This window comes from Budorcas taxicolor, chromosome 8 (genome assembly GCF_023091745.1).
Source record: "Budorcas taxicolor isolate Tak-1 chromosome 8, Takin1.1, whole genome shotgun sequence".
Classification (NCBI taxonomy): Eukaryota; Metazoa; Chordata; class Mammalia; order Artiodactyla; family Bovidae; genus Budorcas; species Budorcas taxicolor.
Genome location: NC_068917.1, coordinates 44,512,627 through 44,535,397, shown reverse-complemented (window position 1 = coordinate 44,535,397; position 22,771 = coordinate 44,512,627). Strand labels below are relative to the sequence as shown.

General features: G+C 44.3%; 1 protein-coding gene across 1 annotated transcript in view; it reads right to left on the bottom strand.

Annotated features, from left to right (window-relative positions):
- LOC128052052 (histone-arginine methyltransferase CARM1-like) overlaps positions 1-22,771 on the bottom strand; it is a 172,123-nt gene that overhangs the window by 107,197 nt on the left and 42,155 nt on the right. The window contains 2 exon segments of the mRNA XM_052644521.1: positions 13,355-13,459; positions 17,653-17,765. Of these exon segments, the coding sequence (XP_052500481.1) occupies positions 13,355-13,459; positions 17,653-17,765 (218 nt within the window).

The window sequence follows — 22,771 nt, the reverse complement described above, 5'->3', positions numbered from 1 at the left end:
AGAAAACTAAGATCATGGCATCTCGTCCCATAACTTCATAGCATATAGATGGGGAAACAATGGAAACAGTGAAAGACTTTATTTTCTTGGGCTCCAAAATCACTGAGAATGGTGACTGCAACCATGAAATTAAAAGACGCTTGCTCCTTGGAAGGAAAGCTATGACCAACCTAGACAGCATATGAAAAAGTAGAGACATTACTTTGCTGACAAAGGTCCATCTAGTCAAAGCTGTGGTTTTCACAGTAGTCATGTATGGATGTGAGAGTTGGACTATAAAGAAGGCAGAGCGCCGAAGAACTGATGCTTTTGAACCATGGTGTTGGAGAAGACTCTTGAGAGTCCCCTGAACTGCAAGATCACACCAGTCAATCCTAAAGGAAATCAACCGTGACTATTCATTGGAAGGACTGATGGTGAAGCTGAAGCTCCAATACTTTGGCCACCTGATGCAAAGAGCTGACTCATTGGAAAAGACCCCGACGCTGGGCAAGATTGAAGGCAAAAGGGGAAGAGGGTGGCAGAGGATGAGATGGTTGGATGGTATCACTGACTCAACGGACATGAGTTTGAGCAAGCTCTGGGAGACAGTGAAGGACAGAGAAGAATGGTGTGCCGCAGTCCCTGGGGTCACAAAGAGTCGGACACAACCGAGCAACTGAACAACAAGTCCCAAACAAAGGAGCCTGACTGGTTCAGGGCAATAATAAGTGGTTCTTTTTCTCTTGCCAGTGATGGCTTTTATACATGTTGTGTGTAATACAATATTGCTAATAAGCCCAGAGGGGAAGTCTGTTGGGAGCTACTGGAAAATTTTATGCCTTTTAAGACAGACACACGAGAAAGATGTTACTTTCTTCTTGGAAATGATTAAATTTAAATGTAATGTTCAGAGGAATTGGATTAAAACAGCTCGGAATCTCCCTATGTCCAGCATTTCAGCCAATTTGAAAAGGATTTCCTCCTACTTGAGGCCGAAGTTATCTTAACTGGTACAAGTAGGGAAACTAATCGGAAAATATTTGCAATACTCTAGAAGGCAATGGCACCCCACTCCAGTACTCTTGCCTGGAAAATCCTATGGATGGCGGAGCCTGGTGGGCTGCAGTCCATGGGGTTTCTAAGAGTCAGACACGACTGAGCGACTTCCCTTTCACTTTTCACTTATTGGAGAAGGAAATGGTGATCCACTGCAGTGTCCTTGCCTGGAGAATCCCAGGGACTGGGGAGCCTGGTTGGCTGCCGTCTGTGGGGTTGCACAGAGTCGGACACGACTGAAGCGACTTAGCAGCAGCAGCAGAAAAGACACAGTAAGAATGAGAACTAAGAATCAGCTGTGGGACAAAGGGGAAGAGAAGAGCCGCAAAAATGCTGAGTTCATAGACACTAAAGAATTTGGAAACTGGAAAGTATAAGAAAAGGTCGAGATTGACTCTGGGTTCCTGGCTGAGGTGATGTTTATAACACCTTCAGTTTTTGCAGCTAGAGTGGAATGTTTGCTTGCCTTGCTGACTGGCCACAGTGGCTGTAGAAATTGCTTGTGCTGGTCTTTGAAAAGTGGAGCTGTTTCACTGCTGCTGCTACAGCCACTGCTGCTCACAGAGCCTGCAGCAGAGGCTTCTCCTGTCCCTCACACTGTGCATGGGCACAACTGAACAGTGCCCACCTCACTGAGACCACATGCGCTTTCTCCCCTGCCTCCTACTGCTGCTGAGGCACTACAGCCCCCATCTGGCACGCATGCAGCTGCACCTCAGAGAGTTAAGGGAGGTGACTCTGTGGGGGCATGCTCCACCAGCGGGAGATGGCAGCCAGTGGAGAAACCATTCTCCTCCCCCACCCATGAACTATCTGAAGACAAAGTGGTTTCGTATGATCTCTCTGAAGATGTCTTATGACACCGAGCATTCAGTTTTTCATCAAGCGTTGGCTAGCTCAGTAACAGCCCCCCGCCCCCAACACACCTGCGCTCCCTCTTTCCCTGCCTTGCTCCTGCTCTGGGGAGACTGCCCTCCCTAAGACAGTCCTAGCACATAAGCCTTTCCTGCATGATCTGTGATCTGGGGATCTGAGGCTAAGAAAACAGTGGTCCTTAAACAAAATTCAATGTCTGTTGACATTTTTCTTTAATTCTGTCTTTTCTGGATTTTTGTACTTCTAAATTCTAAACCTAAGCTACTACTCTGGAGCTGAGTGACTGTGTCAGCACCTCAGATTTAGGAAAGTGAGCAAAAAGACGACACAAGCTCTAGGTTCACTGATGCCCAAGTCCTAGTTCAGGGCTGGAGAAGACCAGGTTCTGGTATAGGACTTTGCTTTGTCAAATTTAACTGCTTTTACTGACTTGATTCTCTTTATCTATTTACCTTCTCATCTTGCAAAGTAGATATTAACACAAAGACATCTGCGTTAGAAGTTCCTGCTGTACTGAGCCTTTAACAAAGTCAGTAACAAATAACAAAGTCAGTAGTTGCTCCAAATTAGCCTTTCATGCCACTGTCTTATATGGAATGTGAAAGGTTCAGAAATTCAACCCTAGGATGTTCTTAAAATGCACTGCCTTTTGTGGGAGGGGACTCCACCAGGCAGAAGTTAATAGTAAGCTAACCAATAAAATCATGTCAGTGAAAACAAAGTTCTTTTTTGCCCTGGCTCTCCCATGCGCTGCTGAGGCACTGAGAATTTCCCTTTAGGTAATCTGTGCCTTCTTTAATGCTTTTGCAAAAGTGGCATCTGGTATGATTGTTATTAGCTCCACTCACCAGATATTTCTGGTTCTCCTTATGGGCACATGGCAGAACTGCATCCCTTGCCCTTTGGAAATCAGGAATGGCCATGAGCCTGGTGGACTACAGCCTGAGGGTTGCAAAGAGTCGGACATGACTGAGCACACACATGGCTCGCTTTGGCCCATGTAACGTGCCAGGAGTTAAGATGGGTCACTTCTGGGAGAAAGACTGAAGAATGAGGAGTGTGCTTTGCCACATACCCCTTCTCTTGGCAACAGGAATGTCACACATGGAGGCGGCTTCCTCAGCCTGGGTCTCAGGGTCAGAATGAGACAAAACACAGCCCTCAGCTAACCCGTAGTGGATTAAACAAGCAATATATAAAGCTCTGCTGGTTTAAACCACAGAGGTCTGAGGACTGACTGTTACAGCTGCATAACCTAGTTCACCCCAGCAAGCCCAGCTAAACCATACCCCTGCAGTGCTGATGATGCTTGATTCAGATTCCCCAGTGTGTTCACAGAACTCTGATGCTGTGCTGAGACTGGTGCAGCAGTTCATTCAGTTCTTACAGTCATCATATGTTAAGTGTTCTTAACTCATTTTAAAATTGGGCTTCCAAAAGATTAAGGTCAAATGTCAGCATCTTGAAAGGTACAGAGACTGGCTTGGAGCACAGTTATCTTGACTAGAAAATCCATCTACTACATTAAAGCCCCTAGCTCCCTCTTTTCCAAATGCCCTGAAAAACAGTCTGTGATTGTTGTTTATTCAGTCTTCTTGGCTCGCCTTGAAAGCTGCACTTTGCTTTCATACTAAATGAAAGCACTTTCCTGTGCTGGTTCTGGCATCTTTCTCCAGTGCCCTCACAGGAGCAGAGTCTATCCAAGCTCAGGAGAATCCTGGCACAGACATACCATCTGCTTCACTCACTCGCATTCAGGAAATCTACGCGGGGGCCCCCTCAGGACTTCAGGGGCCAAAGAGATCCGTTAAAGCCAAGATCCATTTTCTACCTCTACCTCCTCACCTGAACTACAGAGAATCAATCTCAGGGATCAGTTTTTGTGGCAGACGATCTAACATGAACCTTGGCCTCTGCACCAGGCTGAAGTAGTGTCCTCCAAAATTCGTGTCTACCCAGGATCCGTAATGTGAGTGTATTTGGAAATGTGGTTTTTACAAATACATCAAATTAAGAGTATCATAATTGGACTAGGGAGAGCCCTAAAGGCCTGGCACCATTACAAGGAGAGGGAGGTTTACACAGAGACATAAGACACACAGGGAGAATGCTACCCGACAAAGATGAGACTGGAGTGATGCATTTTTTAAGAAACACTGAGGACCGCCAGCAACCCCAAGAAGCTAGGGAAAGGCGAGGAAGGCTCTTCCCCTAGAGCGTTCAGAGGGAGCATGGGCTTGCTGACACCCTGATTTTGGACTTCTGACCTCTGGAACTGGGAGAGAATAAATTTCTGTTGTTCTAAGCTACCCAGTTTGCAGTAATTTGTTATGACAGCCCCAGGAAAGTAACAGCCTCCAAAGTCCAAGTCAGAGGGAAATATAATACATACACAAAACAGACAAACATGATATACACAAAAAACATAATATACACCAAACAGATACATCTACATGTGTACATGTATCGCAGAGACTGTTTTTCACAATCACATCCTATCCTCATACACATTCCAAAAATCACATAAAGAAAATATCAGTCTGATTACCAACCCAGAACATAAAAAGAATGACTTTACATTGCTCCTAAAATCACTGTGCAGTCCTAGCAGACCTGAGTTCACATGTAGCTCTTCCACTTAGGAGCCATGTACCTTCATGCAAGTCAGTTAAATTTGTGTATCTCTGGTCCTTTTATCTATATCACGAGGCTAATAACATATCTTGAATTTGTCAGGTGTTGTGGTTGGCGTTTACCATTCTTTGGTGCCTCTCTGAACTCTCATCCGAACCCTCTTCCTTTGCTTGGGGGAATGGCCCACTTTGGAGGCACACACCTCCAACCTGGGAAGCTGCAGGGGTCTCACACTCTTTCCCAGCATCCGAGGCATGACTGAGGCTCTACAGATAAGATGCACTTTGCATGTGAAACCAACAGTGCGTAGACTCAGACAGCACAGAATCCACGCTGGTGAGGTCAAGGCCATCTCCAGGTTCCAGCAGCGCAACAGAGAAAGGTCCTAAGGCCATCACTCAAGGGTAGTATTGGGTAAGGCTATGTATGCTGAGGCATTTACATCCAGCTACACTGATGTCTCCCAGAGATCAATTCTGTAGCATGATTTTGGAAATTATTTTTGGTCTTATAGCCTCCATGCCTAATTCTCTGATGATCTGCATACTTTTAGGAAATTCTTTTTTCTCTTTTTGTTCTTTATTTTCTTAAGTTAGCAGAGTTGGTTTCTGATGCTGGCAGCTAAGAACCCTGACTAATATACAAGGATTATAATGAGAGAAGATATGCAAAGCACCTAGCAAGAGTCACTTCCTTTCTTCCCACTTTCATACAGAGCTCTAAATGAGGATTCTGCTGTCAATGGTTAACAATACTCAGGGGTGAGAAGTGGAGGATGTGAAGAGTGGATAAAGAAAATGTGGTATACACACACAATGGAATATTATGTTGTCTTAAAAAAAAGGAGATCTTGCCATGTATGACATGGGGCTTCCCAGGTGGCTCGGTGGTAAAGAATCCGCCTGCCTATGCAGGAGACATGGGTTCAATCCGTGCATTGGGAAGAACCCCTGGAGAAGGGAACGGTAACCCCCTCCAGTATCCTTGCTGGGAAAATCCTACGGACATAAGTGCCTCGGGGACTACAGTCCATGAGGTCGCAGAGAGTAGGACATGACTGAGCACGCATGCATGCATGCATACCATGTGCAACAACATGGATGAACCTGGAGGACATTATATTAAGTGGAATAAGTCAGACCCAGAGGGATGAATGCTGTATGATTTTGCGTATATGAAGTAGTATATAGTACAGAAGCAGAGTAGGATGGTGGTTGTTGCCAGTGGCTGGAGAGAGAGGAAAACAGGAAAGTATTAGTCAAAAGGTACAAAGTTTCAGTTATGGAGGATGAATCACTCTCACTTCCTAGACATCTATTTCACAGCTTAGTGCCTAGAGTTACCAACACCATAGCTGCATGTGTGCATGCTCAGTCGTGTCCAGCTCTTTGCAACCCCTTGGACTGTGGCCCACCAGGCTTCTCTGTCCCTGCAATTCTTCAGGCAAGAATACTGGAGTGGGTTGCCATGCCCTCTTCCAGAAGTTCTTTCCAAATCATAGATCGACCCCGAGTTTCCTGCATCTCCTGCATTGGCAGGCAGATTCTTTACCACTGAGCCACATGGGAAGCCCCTCATGGGTGTATACGTATCCCCAAACTCATCAAGTTGTATATATTAAATATGTACAGCTTTCTGTCTGTGCTTCATACCTCATTAAACAGTTTAACTTTTTTTTTCAGGAAGTGAGACCTGTTTTAACAGGTGTCAACGTGACTATCTGGTAGGCATATGCTGAGGCCTTTACTCCCTCTGTGATGAAGGCGTGCCCTCATTCACACACCAGGCTGAACAAACAAAGCAGCAGCAATGTTTTAAAGTCAGAGAATTTCAGAGCAGGATCAGGTCCAGATATTCAACCAAACTGATGATAAGTTCACACCAAAGAAAACTCACACTGGACAAGCCAGAAGCTCAGGCTCTGCAAATCTGCACATCATCTGACAATCCGAACAGGTGGCTTTGCATGTTTGTTGTAGTTATTTATGTTTTCTTTTAAGCCTTTAAATCCCTGAATCCCTTCTGTCTAAGTCCACCTCACTTGTGGATGCACACAGCAGCTGGGGATTCTCTCCTTTACTGAAAATGATTTTTTCTTTAAATAATAAGCTCCCGGCTCCTGCTTACTCTCACAAGTTTCCAGCAACTGGTGCCCTGACAAATGAAGTGTCAAAACATTTCCAAATTAAAACCCTACGGCTCATACAGCCCCACACCTTCAGCAGGATGGACTTTCCCTGCTTGTTCTGAACACATACTCAAAGACACTAAGAATAGCCAGATGGCAATTAACAGAAACTCTGAGGAGGGCAGTGGAGTGGGTTCCAGCAGGGTCAGTTTCCTGGACAGATTCCAAATGGAGTTCTCAGCCAGCAGTGCTCCTGCCAAGGAAGGATTTTCATTAAAACTGCATGGAGGAGGCAGAATGAAAAATCAAGATTCGAAAGATTTAAAAGTATTGCTGAGGTGGAAACTTCAGCACCATCCCTGAGATCACTGATAACAATAATACTTGCTACGAAGGACTGAGCTGATATTTGAGGCCATGTACTGAGCACTTCCTATGCAGTGTATCATCCTAATCTTGCAAGGACTCTAGGAAGTAACTGTTGCTCTCATAGACAAGGAAATGGAAGCCCAGGTAGATAGCCTGTCAAGATCTCGAGGCAAACAGGATAAAGGTCTATGGCAGGTGCACAGTAAGTGGCCAAGTTGGAGTTTGAACTCAGCTCTCTGGCTCCAAAACCCGTGAATTTAACCACAGTACAATGCTGCCTCATACATGCATGGGGATGTTTTAAGTAACCACAATCATTCCATCCTAAGCCCAGAGAAACAAAAGTCTCTCTTTGCAATTTCAGCCAACATTCCCATGAGCAACCTCCCTTTCACAGGTTATGTACACTACCTGGATTCAACTTCTGGCCTTCTCATTTATTAGTTGTATAAATTCAGGTAAATTATCAACATTCCCAAGTCTTAGCTCTCTCATCTCTAAAATGGCAAAAAATACTAGTCTCTAATTAAGCTGTAATGATTAAAAAAAAAAAAACTGCTGCAACTGAATTTTTGTGCCCTCCAAAATCCACAGGTTGATACCCCAACTCCCAAGGTGAAGGAATTTGAATACATGGCCTTTGGGTGGCGATTAGGTCACAAGGGTGGAGTCATCATGGTGGGATTAGTGGCCTTATAAGAGGAAACAGAGGATGGCTTGCTTCCTGTCCCTCTTATGTGAGGATACGACAAGAAGGTTGCTGTCCACAGACCAGGAAAGAACCCTCAGTCACCAGCTCTACAGGGACAATGATTGTGGACTATAAGAAATCAATGCTGTGTTAAGACATGCTTAAGACATGCTGTCTAGAGTATTTTGTTACAGCATCCTGAACTAGGAAATAGTGTATGGAAAGCTAGCTCTTGGTGTGGGGCTTGCATATACTAAGTTCTTCAATAAATAATAGCCACTGGGACTGAAGAGACTCTGATGGTGGGAAAGACTGAAGGCAGAAGGAGGTGACAGAGGATGAGCTGGTTGGATGGCATCACTGACTCACTGGACATGAGTTTGAGCAATGTCTGGGAGACAGTGAAGGACAGGGAAGCCTAGTATGCTGCAGTCCATGGAGTTGCAGAGTCAGACACGACTTAGTGACTGAAAACAACAAAAAAAATTTATCATTCTAAACCCAAGCCCTTTTAGGTAATCAGCTTCAATGAGTAAGAAGACAAGGACTTAGTGAAAACGTAGCATCCTCCATGGACTCGAGAGGGTTATTCTAGGATGGTCTTTAGTAAGATGAAGCAAACAAAGAAGGACTTTAAAACATTCTGGGGTTTGTGGTGGATCTGGTAGGTCTGGAGTTAGGGTGACCAACCATCCTGGTTTGTCTGGGACTGAGGGGATTCCTGGGACATTACAACTGGGATAACTTGTTCTTTCAGTTTTCAGAGGGGAGGAGATACTTTCAGAAGTGGACAGGACTGGAAACAAGAGAGCTCCCCTCCCCTTCTCCTTTTTACCTCATAACAGAAGAGACCTATCTGCCTGGTGATGCTGGAAACCAGTCTGAGCTCGCAGAGTGCTGGTACTTGGAAGGGCCAGCCTGTCTACCCTCTGCCCAAGCATGTGTTCTTGAGTCTCCCATGTGGAAGCTTGCTGGGTGGGCTTGGGAACCTGTCTGGGTAGACCAGACGTTCAGAACACAAGTGAGTGGAAAAGTTTAGTTTGGGGGAAAATGGGTGGGAACCTTGGACACATGTCCAAGCCCCATACTGCAAACAGCATTGCCAACAATAAAGCTGATACTGTGATTTCTACCTGACATCTGTGTCTATTTCTAAACTGGTTCAGAATTCAGAGGGGGAAAGGGATATAATTAATTTTCAAACATGTCATTAGTTATCACCTTCATAAACCCCAACAGATGGATGCCTATTTTATTTCACTGTCAGAAAAACCCATTCCAGGCTGGCAAGAAGAAAGTATTTCATAGAATCCAATAAGGTTAGAGGAGGGAGTGACCTTAGAGATGATCTGGTCAATATCTTTATTTTCATAGATGAAAAGAAATACAAATGAAATAGTAAAGTGACAAAATCCCTGTGAGATTCTGTGAAAAACTCATCAAATGCAGATTAGTAGTAGTTTGGGGAATGGTCTTTAAAGTTACAATAAGAATTAAAAACAGATTATAGATAATATAGAAAATAGGCTATAGATTAAAGAAAATAGATTAGAGATTAAAACTAAGCAATTTCAGACGGAGAGAAGTTTCCCAAAAGTATTACTTCCAAGAAGCCTCTTCAAACCATCAAGAAGCAACAAAGAGCTGACAGCTGAACTATATCAACTGTTAAGGTAACTGTAAGACTTAGGTCAGTTAGACTGCTTATCCACAATTCTGAATACCAGGTAATATGTGAGAAGAAACAAGCTTTGTCCTCCTGTCCTCATCATGCCTACCTATCGTAACTGATCCTGCTAAGTAGGAATGTTTACTTCCTCAATGTGAACCATGAATGCCCACTGGCAGAAGAAGGGTCCCGCTACCTCAACACATGAGACCCTTTGATCAGACAAGGCCATTTCTGGTCATACCTTCTTCTCTTGCCCACCAGAGTACCTATGTTTGATTGTTTGAAAATGTCTAGTTTTGGGTATGGAGAAGGAAATGGCAACCCACTCCAGTGTTCTTGCCTGGAGAATCCCAGGGATGGTGGAGCCTGATGGGCTGCTGTCTATGGGGTCGCACAGAGTCGGACACGACTGAAGTGACTTAGCAGCAGCAGCAGCAGCAGGAATAATTTAGGAGAAGGCTTTGGCACCCCATTCCAGTACTTTTGCCTGGAAAATCCCATGGACAGAGAAGCGTTGGTGGGCTGCAGTCCATGGGGTCGCTAAGAGTCTGGCATGACTGAGCAACTTCACTTTCACTTTTCACTTTCATGCATTGGAGAAGGAAATGGCAACCCATTCCAGTGTTTTTGCCTGGAGAATTCCAGGGACGGGGGAGCCTGGAGGCTACTGTCTCTGGGGTTGCACAGAGTCGGACACGACTGAAGCGACCTAGTGGCAGCAGCAGCAGTTTTGGGTAAGTCAGAGAAAGCCCACCTCACTCTGACTGTCTCACTAAATGCAGCTATAAAACCTGGACAGAATGCATGGAACAGCTACTTGAAGCCTCTGAAAAGTCAACAGCAGTGGGGAGACTGGGGAAGATGATCAGAGTTTCAAATACTACTGAGCCATGTATCTCCTTACCCTCAACTGGGGCCTGAACTCAACACACCAGCTGAGGAGGCCAGGGTGCAGGCAAGAGAGCTCTAGCTGGGAGAAGGGAATCCCTAATGCCCAAAGAGAGTGTGAAAATTCTAGTTTTCCCCTTGCTCTTTTTTTTTCTTTTCCCCTCCCCACCCTTTCTTTCTTTTTCCCTTTCCTACCTTCTTCTATGCTCCAGCCCAGAAATCTTAAGGAGTCATATCGCATTAGCCCACACTATAAGAGAAGGGACACTTCCTCTGCCTTCAGTGGTGCCACAGATCCGAGAGGCAGGGACCAAGCCCCATTGCTTCCTTTCCTCTCTTTGCCCTCTCTCTGCTTGGTGATACCTAGGCAAGGCCATGGACGTGCGTGGCAGAGGGAGCCTTTTGGTCAGAGACTAAAAGTGGTCTCAGGGAACCAGAAAGTACCAGGGAGACATGGAGACGAAGGAACTGGGCAAAGAAACCCCAACATTCACCCTCAAACTGTACATGCACGGATCTGATCTTAATTAGCACATCAAAACTCTGAGAACTCTACCGAGGTGCCAGACTGACCACTGGGTGACATGCACATGGGATAGAGCCAGATGGCACCGTGAACACTTTGAAAGGTGAAATGACGTGGAAATCAGAGCCCCCAGCAGATCAACTAGTGGTGTGAGCCTAACCAGCCTGAACGAATCCTCAAATGGAAATATCAACACTCTCTATAGGCTTTAAACAAGACCCAGGGGCTCATAATATAATAACCAAGATGTATGGAAAATAACCCAAAATTCCCTGGCATAGGAAGACTGAGGGAAGTACCAATTTCCTGGGGACAGATAATTAACTGTAGTGAACACAGCAGTGACACAGATGTTAGAATTACCTGGCAAATCTTTCAAGTCACTATTATTAAAAAAAAAAAAAAGCTCCCAGCATCAATCATAAACACTACTGATTCAAGGGAAAAATAAATGGTCTCAGTCAAGAAATACATGACGTAAAGAAAGAGCCAAATGGAAATTTTAGAACTGAAAAATACAATAACCAAAATGAAAAGTTCTCTGATGGGTTCAATAGCAGAATGGACATGAGAGCAGAAAACAAATCATGCACCAATCAACTTCAAGCTGGGCGCCTACGTGTCACTATTTTTTCATATGTCTTTTCTGTGCTTTAATGAACTGTTTCACCACCATGAACTACATCAGGATTTAGCTGCTTAAACTAGAACCGATATATTATTTCCTCCAGCTCTGTGGGAAGGCTGGGCAGTTTCTCTATGGGGCTTGCCTGGATTCACTCCTGTTCCTGCATTCAGCTGGAGAGGTGGTTGGACAGGAAGGTCCAGCCTGGCCTCACTCATCAGTCTGGCAGTTAGTATTGGCTCCTGACTGGACTGCCTCACTTCTCCACCTGACCTCCCGATCTCAAGCGAGCTAGACGGGGCTAATTGTCATTATGGTGGTCTCAGTGTGCCAAGAGGGTGAATGAAGCCAGAAGTCTCATGAAGACGGAGGCTCTGAAATGCACGCAATGTCATCTTTGTCATATTCTACTGATCGAAATGCATCCCAAGGATTGCGCAGAGATGAAGGACAAAAAACGAAACTATCTCTTCATGAAAGGAGCATCTATACAACTTTGTAAACATGTGTGAACACAGGGATGAGATCCTGATTTCACCATTCTACCACATTTCTCCTGCAGAATTAATGCTGCAAATCTCAAAGGCCACTGATCTACAGCGACTATAGCAGGGGATGAGATTCTGAGGCTCAGAGAAATCTAATGCTTTGCCTAAGACCACAAAGCTAGTAAGTGAGAAAATATGAAACTAGATCCCAGGACTGCTGATTCACTGACCCCTGATCTTGTTTTCTGAGATGAGCTATATAGTATTTGGAACACTTTGGCTGTTTAACAGGTAGGAAAATAATGGACAACACTTGTACCGTGTGTTAGCAATCATTCATCATTCAGATCCATTTTGTGAAGGAAATAAATGCAGGCACTTATGGAGTCTATGAAAAAAAAGTGAAGTAAAGTGATACAATAAGAGCTATTCATTATGTAGCAATAAAGCTTCTAACCTGTTCTGTGCATCAAAGCGCAGTGCATTCAGCCTCTCGAGTTCCTGACACTCAAAGCTTAACTCCCTCTTGAGGTAAAATTCACATAACATACAATTAGCTATTAACCATTTTAAAGTGTCCAATTCAGTGGGCTTTGGTACATTCACTATGATATGCAACCATTACATTTAGCAAGACATCTTCAGCCCCTCACAAAAGGCACTGTACCCACTAAGCAGCCACGCCCCAAGTCCCTTTCCCCTGGCCCCTGGGAATCACCACTCTGCCTTCTCTCCATGGATTTCTATTCTGGATACTTCCTATAAATGGAATCATATGAGCTTTGTAACTGGCTTCTTTCACTGAGCATGTTTCCATAGTTCATCTGCAATGCAGCGTGTATCAGCAGTACATTCCTTTTTATGAACAATATAAATATAAGCTGCTGCTGCTAAGTCACTTCAGTTGTGTTCGACTCTGTGTGACCCCATTAGACGGCAGCCCACCAGGCTCCCCAGTCCCTGGGATTCTCCAGGCAAAAACACTGGAGTGGGTTGCCATTTCCTTCTCCAATGCATGAAAGTGAAAAGTGAAAGTGAAGTCGCTCAGTCATGTCCGACTCTTCACGACCCCATGGACTACAGCCTACCAGGCTTCTCCATCCATGGGATTTTCCAGGCAAGAGTACTGGAGTGGGGTGCCACTGACTTCTCCATAAATATAAGCAATATTCACAATATTCCACTATATGGATATACCATGTTTTGGTCATCTATTCATCAGGTGATGGGCATTTGGAATTCTCCCACTTTTTGGCTAATGTGAACAGTGCTGTTACAATCATTCATGTACAAATGGTTATCTCAATACCTGCTTTTAATTCTTTCCATTAGGTACATAGTTAAAGCTGAATTTTGAGTCCGGTTTTTGATAAGCCTTCTTAAAGCGATGTGAGATTGATTAACTGCTGCCAGCGTCACCTTATTTCTAAAGTCTGTGTGGTTCTGGAGGATGGCTCTGAGGTAAGTGGCTGTCATCACAAAATCTCGCACCACATTCTGCTGCTGGGAAAGGCAGTCATAAAACTGTAAGGGAAAGACAAGGAGAGGGAGAGTAAACATGCCAAAGGCAGGACCTTCACGAACACATACAGCCACCATGGTCAAGGCACGCTTGAGGGGAGCCGAGGCTCAGAGGTTCTAACTCTCAGCAGAGTGGAGGCTCTGAGACATCGGTGACCTGTCCACACCGGCCCTATGGACAAGGCCCATAACTCTAAGGAGACGCCAGACTTCTCTCTTGCTCCATACTATGGATTCAGCCCTAGTTCTTGACCAACTAGTGTTGGGGGGTCCTTCCCAAAGCAGAGGCTAAAAGCACAGTGCAGTTCAGTCATTCAGTCGTGTCCGACCCATTGCGACCCCATGGACTGCAGCATGCCAGGCCTCCCTGTCCAACACCAACTCCTGGAGTTTATTCAAACTCATGTCCATCAAGTTGGTAACGCCATCCAGCCATCTCATCCTCTGTCATCCCCTTCTCCTCCTCCCCTCAATCTTTCCCAGAATAGGGTCTTTTTAAATAAGTCAGTTCTTTGCATCAGGTGGCCATAGGATTGGAGTTTCAGCTTCAGCATCAGTCCTTCCAATGAATATTCAGGACTGATTTCCTTTAAGATTGACTGGTTGGATCTCCTTGCAGTCCAAGGGACTCTCAAGAGTCTTCTCCAACACCACAGTTCAAAAGCATCAATTCTTCAGCAGTCAGCTTTCTTTACAGTGCAGCACTCACATCCATACATGACCACAGGAAAATCCATAGCTTTGACTAGACAGACCTTTGTTGGCAAAGTAATATCTCTGCTTTTTAATATGCTGTCTAGGTAGGTCATAAATTTTCTTCCAAGGAGCAACTGTCTTTTAATTTCAAGGCTGCAGTCACCATCTGCAGTGATTTTCGAGGCCCCCAAAATAAAGTCTGTCACTATTTCCACTGTTTCCCCATCAATCTTCCATGAAGTGATGGGACCAAATGCCATGATCTTAGTTTTCTGAATGTTGAGGTTTAAGCCAACTCTTTCACTCTCCTCTTTCACTTTCATCAAGAGGCTTTTTAGTTTTTCTTTGCTTTCTGCCATAAGGGTGGTGTCATCTGCATATCTGAGGTTATTGATATTTCTCCCGGCAATCTTGATTCCAGCTTGTGCTTCAACCAGCAGCATTTCTCAGGATGTACTCTGTATATAAGTTAAATAAGCAGGGTGACAATATACAGCCTTGATGTACCCCTTTTCCTATTTGGAACCAGTCTGTTGGTCCATGTCCAGTTCTAACTGTTGCTTCTTGACTGCATACAGGTTTCTCAGGAGGCAGGTTAGGTGGTCTGGTATTCCCATCTCTTGAAGAATTTTCCACAGTTTGTTGTGATCCACACAGTCAAAGGCTTTGGCATAGTCAATAAAGCAGAAGTAGATGTTTTTCTGGAACTCTCTTGCTTTTTCCATGATCCAGCGGATGTTGGCAATTTGATCTCTGGTTCCTCTGCCTTTTCTAAATCCAGCTTGAACACCTGGATGTGCATGGTTCACATATTGTTGAAGCCTGGCTTGGACAATTTTGAGCATTACTTTACTAGCATGTGAGATGAGTGCAATTGTGTGGTGGTTTGAACATTCTTTGGCATTGCCTTTCTTTGGGATTGGAATGAAAACTGACATTTTCCAGTCCTGCGGCCACTGCTGAGTTTTCCAAATTTGCCGGCATATTGAGTGCAGCACTTTCACAGCATCATCTTTTAGAATTTGAAATCGCTCAACTGGAATTCCATCACCTCCACTAGCTTTGTTTGTAGTGATGCTTCCTAAGGCCCACTTGACTTCGCATTTCAGGATGTCTGGCTCTGAGTGACCACACCATCGTGACTATCTGGGTTGTAAAGATCTTTTCTGTATAGTTCTTCTGTGTATTCTTGCCACTTCTTAGTATCTTCTGCTTCTGTCAGATCCATACCATTTCTGTCCTTTATTGAGCCAGTCTTTGCATGAAATGTTCCTTTGGTATCTCTAATTTTCCTGAAGAGATCTCTAGTCTTTCCCATTCTATTTTCCTCTATTTTTCTGCATTGATCACTGAAGAAGGTTTTCTTATCTCTCCTTGCTATTCTTTGGAACTCTGCATTCAAATGGGCACATCTTTCCTTTTCTCCTTTGCCTTTTGCTTCTCTTCTTTTCCCAGCTATTTGTGAGGCCTCCTCAGACAGCCATTTTGCTTTTTTGCATTTCTTTTCCATGGGGATGGTCTTAATCCCTGTCTCCTGTACAATGTCACAAACCTTCATTCATAGTTCTTCAGGCACTCTATCTATCAGATCCAGTCCCTTAAATCTATTTCTCACTTCCACTGTATAATCATAAGGGATTTGATTTAGGTCATACCTGCATGGTCTAGTGGTTTTCCCTACTTTCTTCCATTTAAGTCTCAATTTGGCAATAAGGTGTTCATGATCTGAGCCACAGTCAGCTCCTGGTCTTGTTTTTGCTGACTATATAAAGCTTCTCCATCTTTGGCTACAAAGAATATAATCAATCTGATTTCAGCATTGACTATCTGGTGATGTCCATGTTTAATGTCTTTTGTGTTTTTGGAAGAGGGTGTTTGCTATGACAAGTACATTCTTTTGGCAAAACTCTATTATTAGCCTTTGCCCTGCTTCATTCCACATTCCAAGGCAAAATTTGCCTGTTACTCCAGGTGTTTCTTGACTTCCTACTTTTGCATTCCAGTCCCCTATAATGAAAAGGTTGTCTTTTTTGGGTGTTAGTTCTAGAAGCCCTTATAGGTCTTCATAGAACCGTTCAACTTCAGCTTCTTCAGCAGTACTGGTCAGGACACAGACTTGGATTACTGTGATATTGAATAGGTTGCCTTGGAAATGAACAGAGATCATGCTGTCATTTTTTAGACTGCATCCAAGTACTGCATTTTGGACTCTTCTGTTGACTATGATGGCTACTCCATTTCTTCTAAGGGATTCTTGCCCACAGTAGTAGACACAATGGTCATCTGAGTTAAATTCACCCATTCCAGTTCATTTTTAGTTTGCTGAATTCTAAAATGTCAATGTTCACTCTTGCCATCTCCTGTTTGACCACTTTCAGTTTGCCTTGATTCATGGACCTAACATTCCAGGTTCCTATGCAATATTGCCCTTTACAGCATCAGACTTTACTTCCATCACCAGTCACATCCACAACTGGGTGTTGTTTTTGCTTTGGCTCTGTTTCTTCATTCTTTCTGGAGTTACTTCTGTATTGATCTCCAGTAGCATATTGGGCACCTACCAACCTGGGGAGTTTATCTTTCAGTATCCTATCTTTTTGCCTTTTCATACTGTTCATGGGGTTATCAAGGCAAGAATACTGAAGTGGTTTGCCATTCCCTTCTCCAATGGGGCATGTATTGTCAGAAGTCTCCACCATGACCTGTCCATCTTGGGTGGCCCTACACGGCATGGCTGATAGTTTCATTGAGTTAGACAAGGCTGTGGTCCATGTGATCAGATTGGTCATGAAAAATACAGGGGACTTCCCTGGTGGTCCAGTGGTTAAGAATTTGCCTTGCAATGCAGGGGATATAGTTCAATCCCTGGTAGGAGAATTTAGATCCCATATGCCACAGAGCAACTAAGCCCAGATGCCGCAATTACTGAGCCCACATGCGCAACTAGAGAGTCCGCGCACTGCAACGATGGGTCCCACAGGAGGCAATGGAGATCCTGTGTGCTGCAACTAAGACCTAGTCCAGTGAAAAAAGAATTAAAGAGATAAGTGAGAGAGAAAGGGGCCAAGGCCAAAAGGGACGGCCCTGAGGAGTCCCATCAGCCTAGAGAGAAAGCGAAGTCTTGGATAGAAATCCTAGGAGAGGGTGGGGATGCGGCAGAAGGCACTGACAGTAGTAATCTGAGGAAGCACGCCGGCTGGGTGGTGTGTGCATGTAAGTCCACAAGCATGAGTCAGGAATAAATGTTTTGACTGTAATGGTCACCATTTGGGAGAGTTTGCTATGTGCCGGGCACCATGCGAAGTGCTTCACTTATATCCTCTAATCAAATTACATCACCACAACAATCAGATGAAATATGTTCCCCAGATGAGGGAATGTTCCTGCTGGTCAGAGGACCACATGTTAAAAACCACTGCACTCTATTCTCTACCCACCACCCCACCCAGGTGTGTGTCACTTTGAAATGACACAGTTCTGCCAGGGGCCACTTCTCTGACCTTGAAGTACTGTGCAGCAGACACCTCTTCTGTCCGCTGGCTGAAGCTGAACACCAAGTGTTCCTTTTTCTCACACTGGTATCTTCGCAAGGTATTTGAAAATGCACTGAACTCTGCAAGGAGAAGAGACAAGTTCTATTTCTACACCTTGGAAACCACAGCATTACCCTTCAAAAAATTCCAACTGAGAAAATATTAGAAGATTAAAATAGCACGTTCACCCCAGAACACATGAGTGATAAGGAAAGGCAAGTTGGGAATGGGTACTACTCTGAGCTGTGACACCCTTATTTACACTTGTCAGACATATCTGCATTCACAAATGTCAAGTGCGAGAATGGAATGGACCACGGGCAGAGTTTGAGCTCATCAAATTCTCCTGGTACCATGCTAACAGGGCTCACAGGCTTATCCTCAGTACGTGCACTGGGGAAGGCAACTGTTGATGGTAAGAAAAATAATGTATATGTGAATACAAACTATAGATGCATATAAGTGTATATATATATAATCTCAGTCTTGGGCTTCCTTGGTGGCTCAGATAGTTAACAATCGGCCTGCGGTGCAGGAGACCTGGGTTTAATCCCTGGGTTGGGAAGATCCCCTGGAGAAGGGAATGGTTACCCACCTCAGTATTCTTGCCTGGGAAATCCCATGCACAGAGGAGCCTGGTGGGCTATAGTCCATGGCGATCGCAAAGAGTCAGACATGACTTAGCGACTAACACTTTCACTTTCAACCTCATTCTATTATAGTGACAGTTTTGTTTTGTTTTTTCACATTTAGTATTCCCTAAGCGTACAGAAAAAGGGTAGAATAACTGGGAATATGTAAATATATAAGGGAATGATTTTACTATTTGAGAAAAAAAAATAGAAGTGAAAGTTCAAAAACTACCAGAACTGATATTACTAACAGACAACACAGTATGCACAGTTGTCGAATTCTGTGACTTCTGCCTTAGAAACGCCTCTCAAAGTCCCGTCCAGCGGCGCTCATCGCCCGCGGTCTTGGCTCTCTCTTCTGTTGCTGTGAGCAGGCCTCTCCTTCCAGCCCTCATCAGGTCCCTAACCCTCACCCAGTCCAGATTCACCGTGAGCTCCAGTCCCTCACGTTCTGTCTGCCCCGTGTACGTGCCCTCCACACCCCCTTTCTGCACATACAAGACCTGCACTATACCTTTACACTCCTGCCATGCTGGAGCACTTACACACTCCCAGGTCAACCTGGGCCTGGCCTGGCTTCCTGATTTTGAAACCCCCATCTCTTCTGCTTAGAGTTCCTTCTGGCCTCAAACTACTATTCATCATCCAAGACTCAGTTCAACAAGCATGTCTTCACTGCTGTGTTCCATAACACTCATAGGCAGAATGAACTGCTATAAACACACTGGGCCTCAGCACTTGGCTACAGATCAGAATCGCCTAGGAAGGGTTTTGTTTCTTTTTTTTTTTTTAATATACATGCTGGACCCTCATCTTATACTTGGAAATTCAATGCTCTGGTGTGGGGACAAGGCATCTCTATTTTTTTCAAAAACTTCCACTTAGTTTTTATGTGCAGCCAGGGAGAAGAACGTGTGTTCTCATCTCAGGCTCTCAGCTTACCATTTTACTTCATATTTTACTGAATTGATCAATTTTTGAACTGTCTATGTCTCTATCTATATCAAATTCTTTTAGGGCATGGTTTAGGGAGGTGGGTCAAGCCTTATTATCTCTAGTCTTTAGAATAACAGCAGCTATCCAATAATAGGTCAAAATGTGAGTTCAATAAATTTGGGGAGATGATGAATGAATTTCGTGAAACTATTTCATCTGTCAACAGAGTAATAGATTTTAAGAAGATGTGATATACATTATATAATATATATATTCATTCAATGGAATATCATTCAGCCACAAGAAGGAAATCTTGCCACTTAACAGCAACATGGATGGACTTCGAGGGCATTATTCTAAGTGAAATAAACTAGATAGAGGAAGGAACTTCCCGGGTAGCTCAGTTGTAAAGAAACTGCCTGTAGTGCAGAAGACCTGAGTTCAATCCCTGGGTCAAGAAGATCCCCTGGAGAAGGAAACAGCAACCCACTCCAGTATTCTTGCCTGGAAAATCATATGGACAGAGGAGCCTGGCAGGCTACAGTCTATGGGTCACAAGAGTCGGATGCGACTTAGTGACTAAACCACCAGATAGAGGAAAACAAATATATTATTTATATGTGGAAACTTTTTTTTTAATGTGGGCCATTTAAAAAATCTTTATTGAATTTGTTGTAATATTGCTTCTCTTTTATGTTTTGGGCTTTTGGCCACGGAGCATATGGAATCTTGACACCCTAACCAGGAAATGAACAGGAACCCCCTGCATTGGAAGGATAATTTATAATCATAGGACCACCAGGGAAGTCCCAGGAACCTTTTTTTAAAAAGCCAAACTTACAGAAACAGAGAGTAGAAAGGTAGTTACCAGGAGCTAGTTCAGTTCAGTCACTCAGTCGTGTCCGATTCTCTGCGACCCCATGAGTCGCAGCACGCCAGGCCTCCCTGTCCATCACCAAATCCCGGAGTTCACTCAGACTCACATCCATCGAGTCAGTGATGCCATCCAGTCATCTCATCCTCTGTCGTCCCCTTCTCTTCCTGCACCCAATCCCTCCCAGCATCAAAGCCACCAGGAGCTAAGGAGTGGGAAAATAGGGAAACACTGGTAAAGAGGTACAAACTTTTAACTATAGAATGGATGAGGCCTGAGGATCTGGAATATAGCATGGTAAGTATAGTTGTTAACATGTATTATACAATTGAAATTTGCTAACAGAGGACTTAGATGTTCTCAGCAAAAAAAGTAAGAATGAAGTAAAAAAACAATATAATAACAGGGCTTCTCTGGTGGCACCTGTGGTAAAAGAACCTGCCTGCCAATGCAGGAGACTAAGAGATGCAGGTGTGGTCCCTGGATCAGGAAGATCCCCTAGGGGAAGGCATGGCAACCCGCTCCCATCTCCCACTGACAGAATCGTCCCACAGAGGAGTCTGGTGGACTACATTCCATAGAGTCCCAAAGAGTCAGACAGGACTGAAGCACTTAGCATACACACACAAAATACAATAACATTCTGGTACACCCTGAAAAACAAAGATGACACTGGACACTATTCACCCAGCTCTTGTCTCCTGGGCCTTCTCCAAGTCCCTCTGAGCTCTCGGAGACTGCCAGCAGTGGTTGCATCACCCGTCTGTGAGTTCTTTGAGTCCTGGACATCTCAGTTGTTTGGGCTTTCAAGTAGCGTAGTAGTGTTAGTCACTCCATCATCTCCGACTCTTTGCAACCCTGTGAACTGTACCCTCCAGGCTTTTTTCCCATGGGATTCTCCAGGCATGAATAATGGAGTGGTTTGCCATTCCCTTCTCCAGAGGATCTTCCCAACCAAGGATAGAACCTGGGTCTCCTGCATTGTAGGCAAATTCTTTCAAAGCCTATGGTAAATTCATTTGTCCAATAAATAGTCTTTTAAATATTCTCTACAGTTGCAAGCCCCCATCCTTTGGTGGAAATTTGAACTCTCACACAGTCAGTTCTAAAGAAGGATGAGCACCGAAGAACTGATGCTTTAACTGTGGTGTTGGGGAAGACTCCTGAGAGTCCCTTCGACTGCAAGGAGATCCAACCAGTCCATCCTAAAGGAAATCAACTCTGAATATTCAATGGAAGGACTGATGCTGAAGCTGAAGCTACAACACTTTGACCACTTGATGCAAAGAGTTGACTCCTTAGAAAACATCCTGATACTAGGAAAAATTGAAGGCAGGAGGAGAAGGGGATGACATAGGACGAGATGGTTGTTTGGCATCACTGACTCGATGGACATAAGTTTAAGCAAGCTCTAGCAGATGGCAGAAGCCAGGGAAGCCTCGCATGCTACGGTCCATGGAGACGCAAAGAGTTGGACATGACTGAGCAACTGAACAACAACAATATACAGTCAGAAGTCAGTCAGCTCAGTTGCTCAGTCATGTCCCCGTAGCTTGCTCAAACTCATGTCCACCCAGTTGGTGATGCCATCCAACCATCTCATCCTCTGTCATCCCCTTCTCCTCCCGCCTTCAATCTTTCCCAGCATCAGGGTCTTCAAATGAGTCAGCTCTTCACATCAGGTGGCCAAAGTATTGGAGCTTCAGCTTCAGCAACAGTCCTTCCAGTGAATATTCAGGACTGATTTCCTTTAGGGTGGACTGGTTGGATCTCCTTGCAGTCCAAGGGACTCTCAGGAGTCTTCTCCAACACCACAGTTCAAAAGCATCAATTCTTCAGTGCTCAGCTTTCTTTATGGTCCAACTCTCACATCCATACAGTTCAGTTCAGTTGTTCAGTTGTGTCCGACTTTTTGTGACCCCATGGACTGCAGCACCCCAGACTTCCCTGTTCATCATCAACTCCTGGAGCTTGCTCAAACTCATGTCCATCAAGTCAGTGATGCCATCAATCATCTCATCCTGACTACTGGAAAAACTATAGCTTTGACTAGATGAACCTTTGTTGGCAAAGTAATGTCTCTGCTTTTTAATATGCTGTCTAGGTTGGTCATAACTTTCCTTCCAAGGAGCAAGCATCTTTAATTTCATGGCTGCAGTCACCATCTGCAGTGATTTGGTAGCCCCCCAAAATAAAGTCTGTCACTGTTTCCTCTGTTTCCCCATCTATTTCCCATGAAGTGATGGGACCAGATGCCATGATCTTTGTTTTCTGAATGTTGAGCTTTAAGCCAACTTTTTCACTCTCCACTTTCACTTTCATCAAGAGGCTTTTTAGTTCCTCTTCACTTTCTGCCATAGAGTGGTGTCATCTGCATATCTGAGGTTATTGATATTACTCCTGGCAATCTTGATTCCAGCTTATGCTTCATCCAGTCCAGCATTTCAGATAATGTACTCTGCATAGAAGTTAAATAAGCAGGGTGACAATATACAGCCTGATGTACACGTTTCCCGATTTTGATCCAGTTTGCTGTTCCATGTCTGGTCTAAGCATTGCTTCTTTACCTGCATACAGATTTATCAGGAGGCAGGTAAGGTGGTCTGGTATTCCCACCTCTTTAAGAATTTTCCACAGTTTGTTG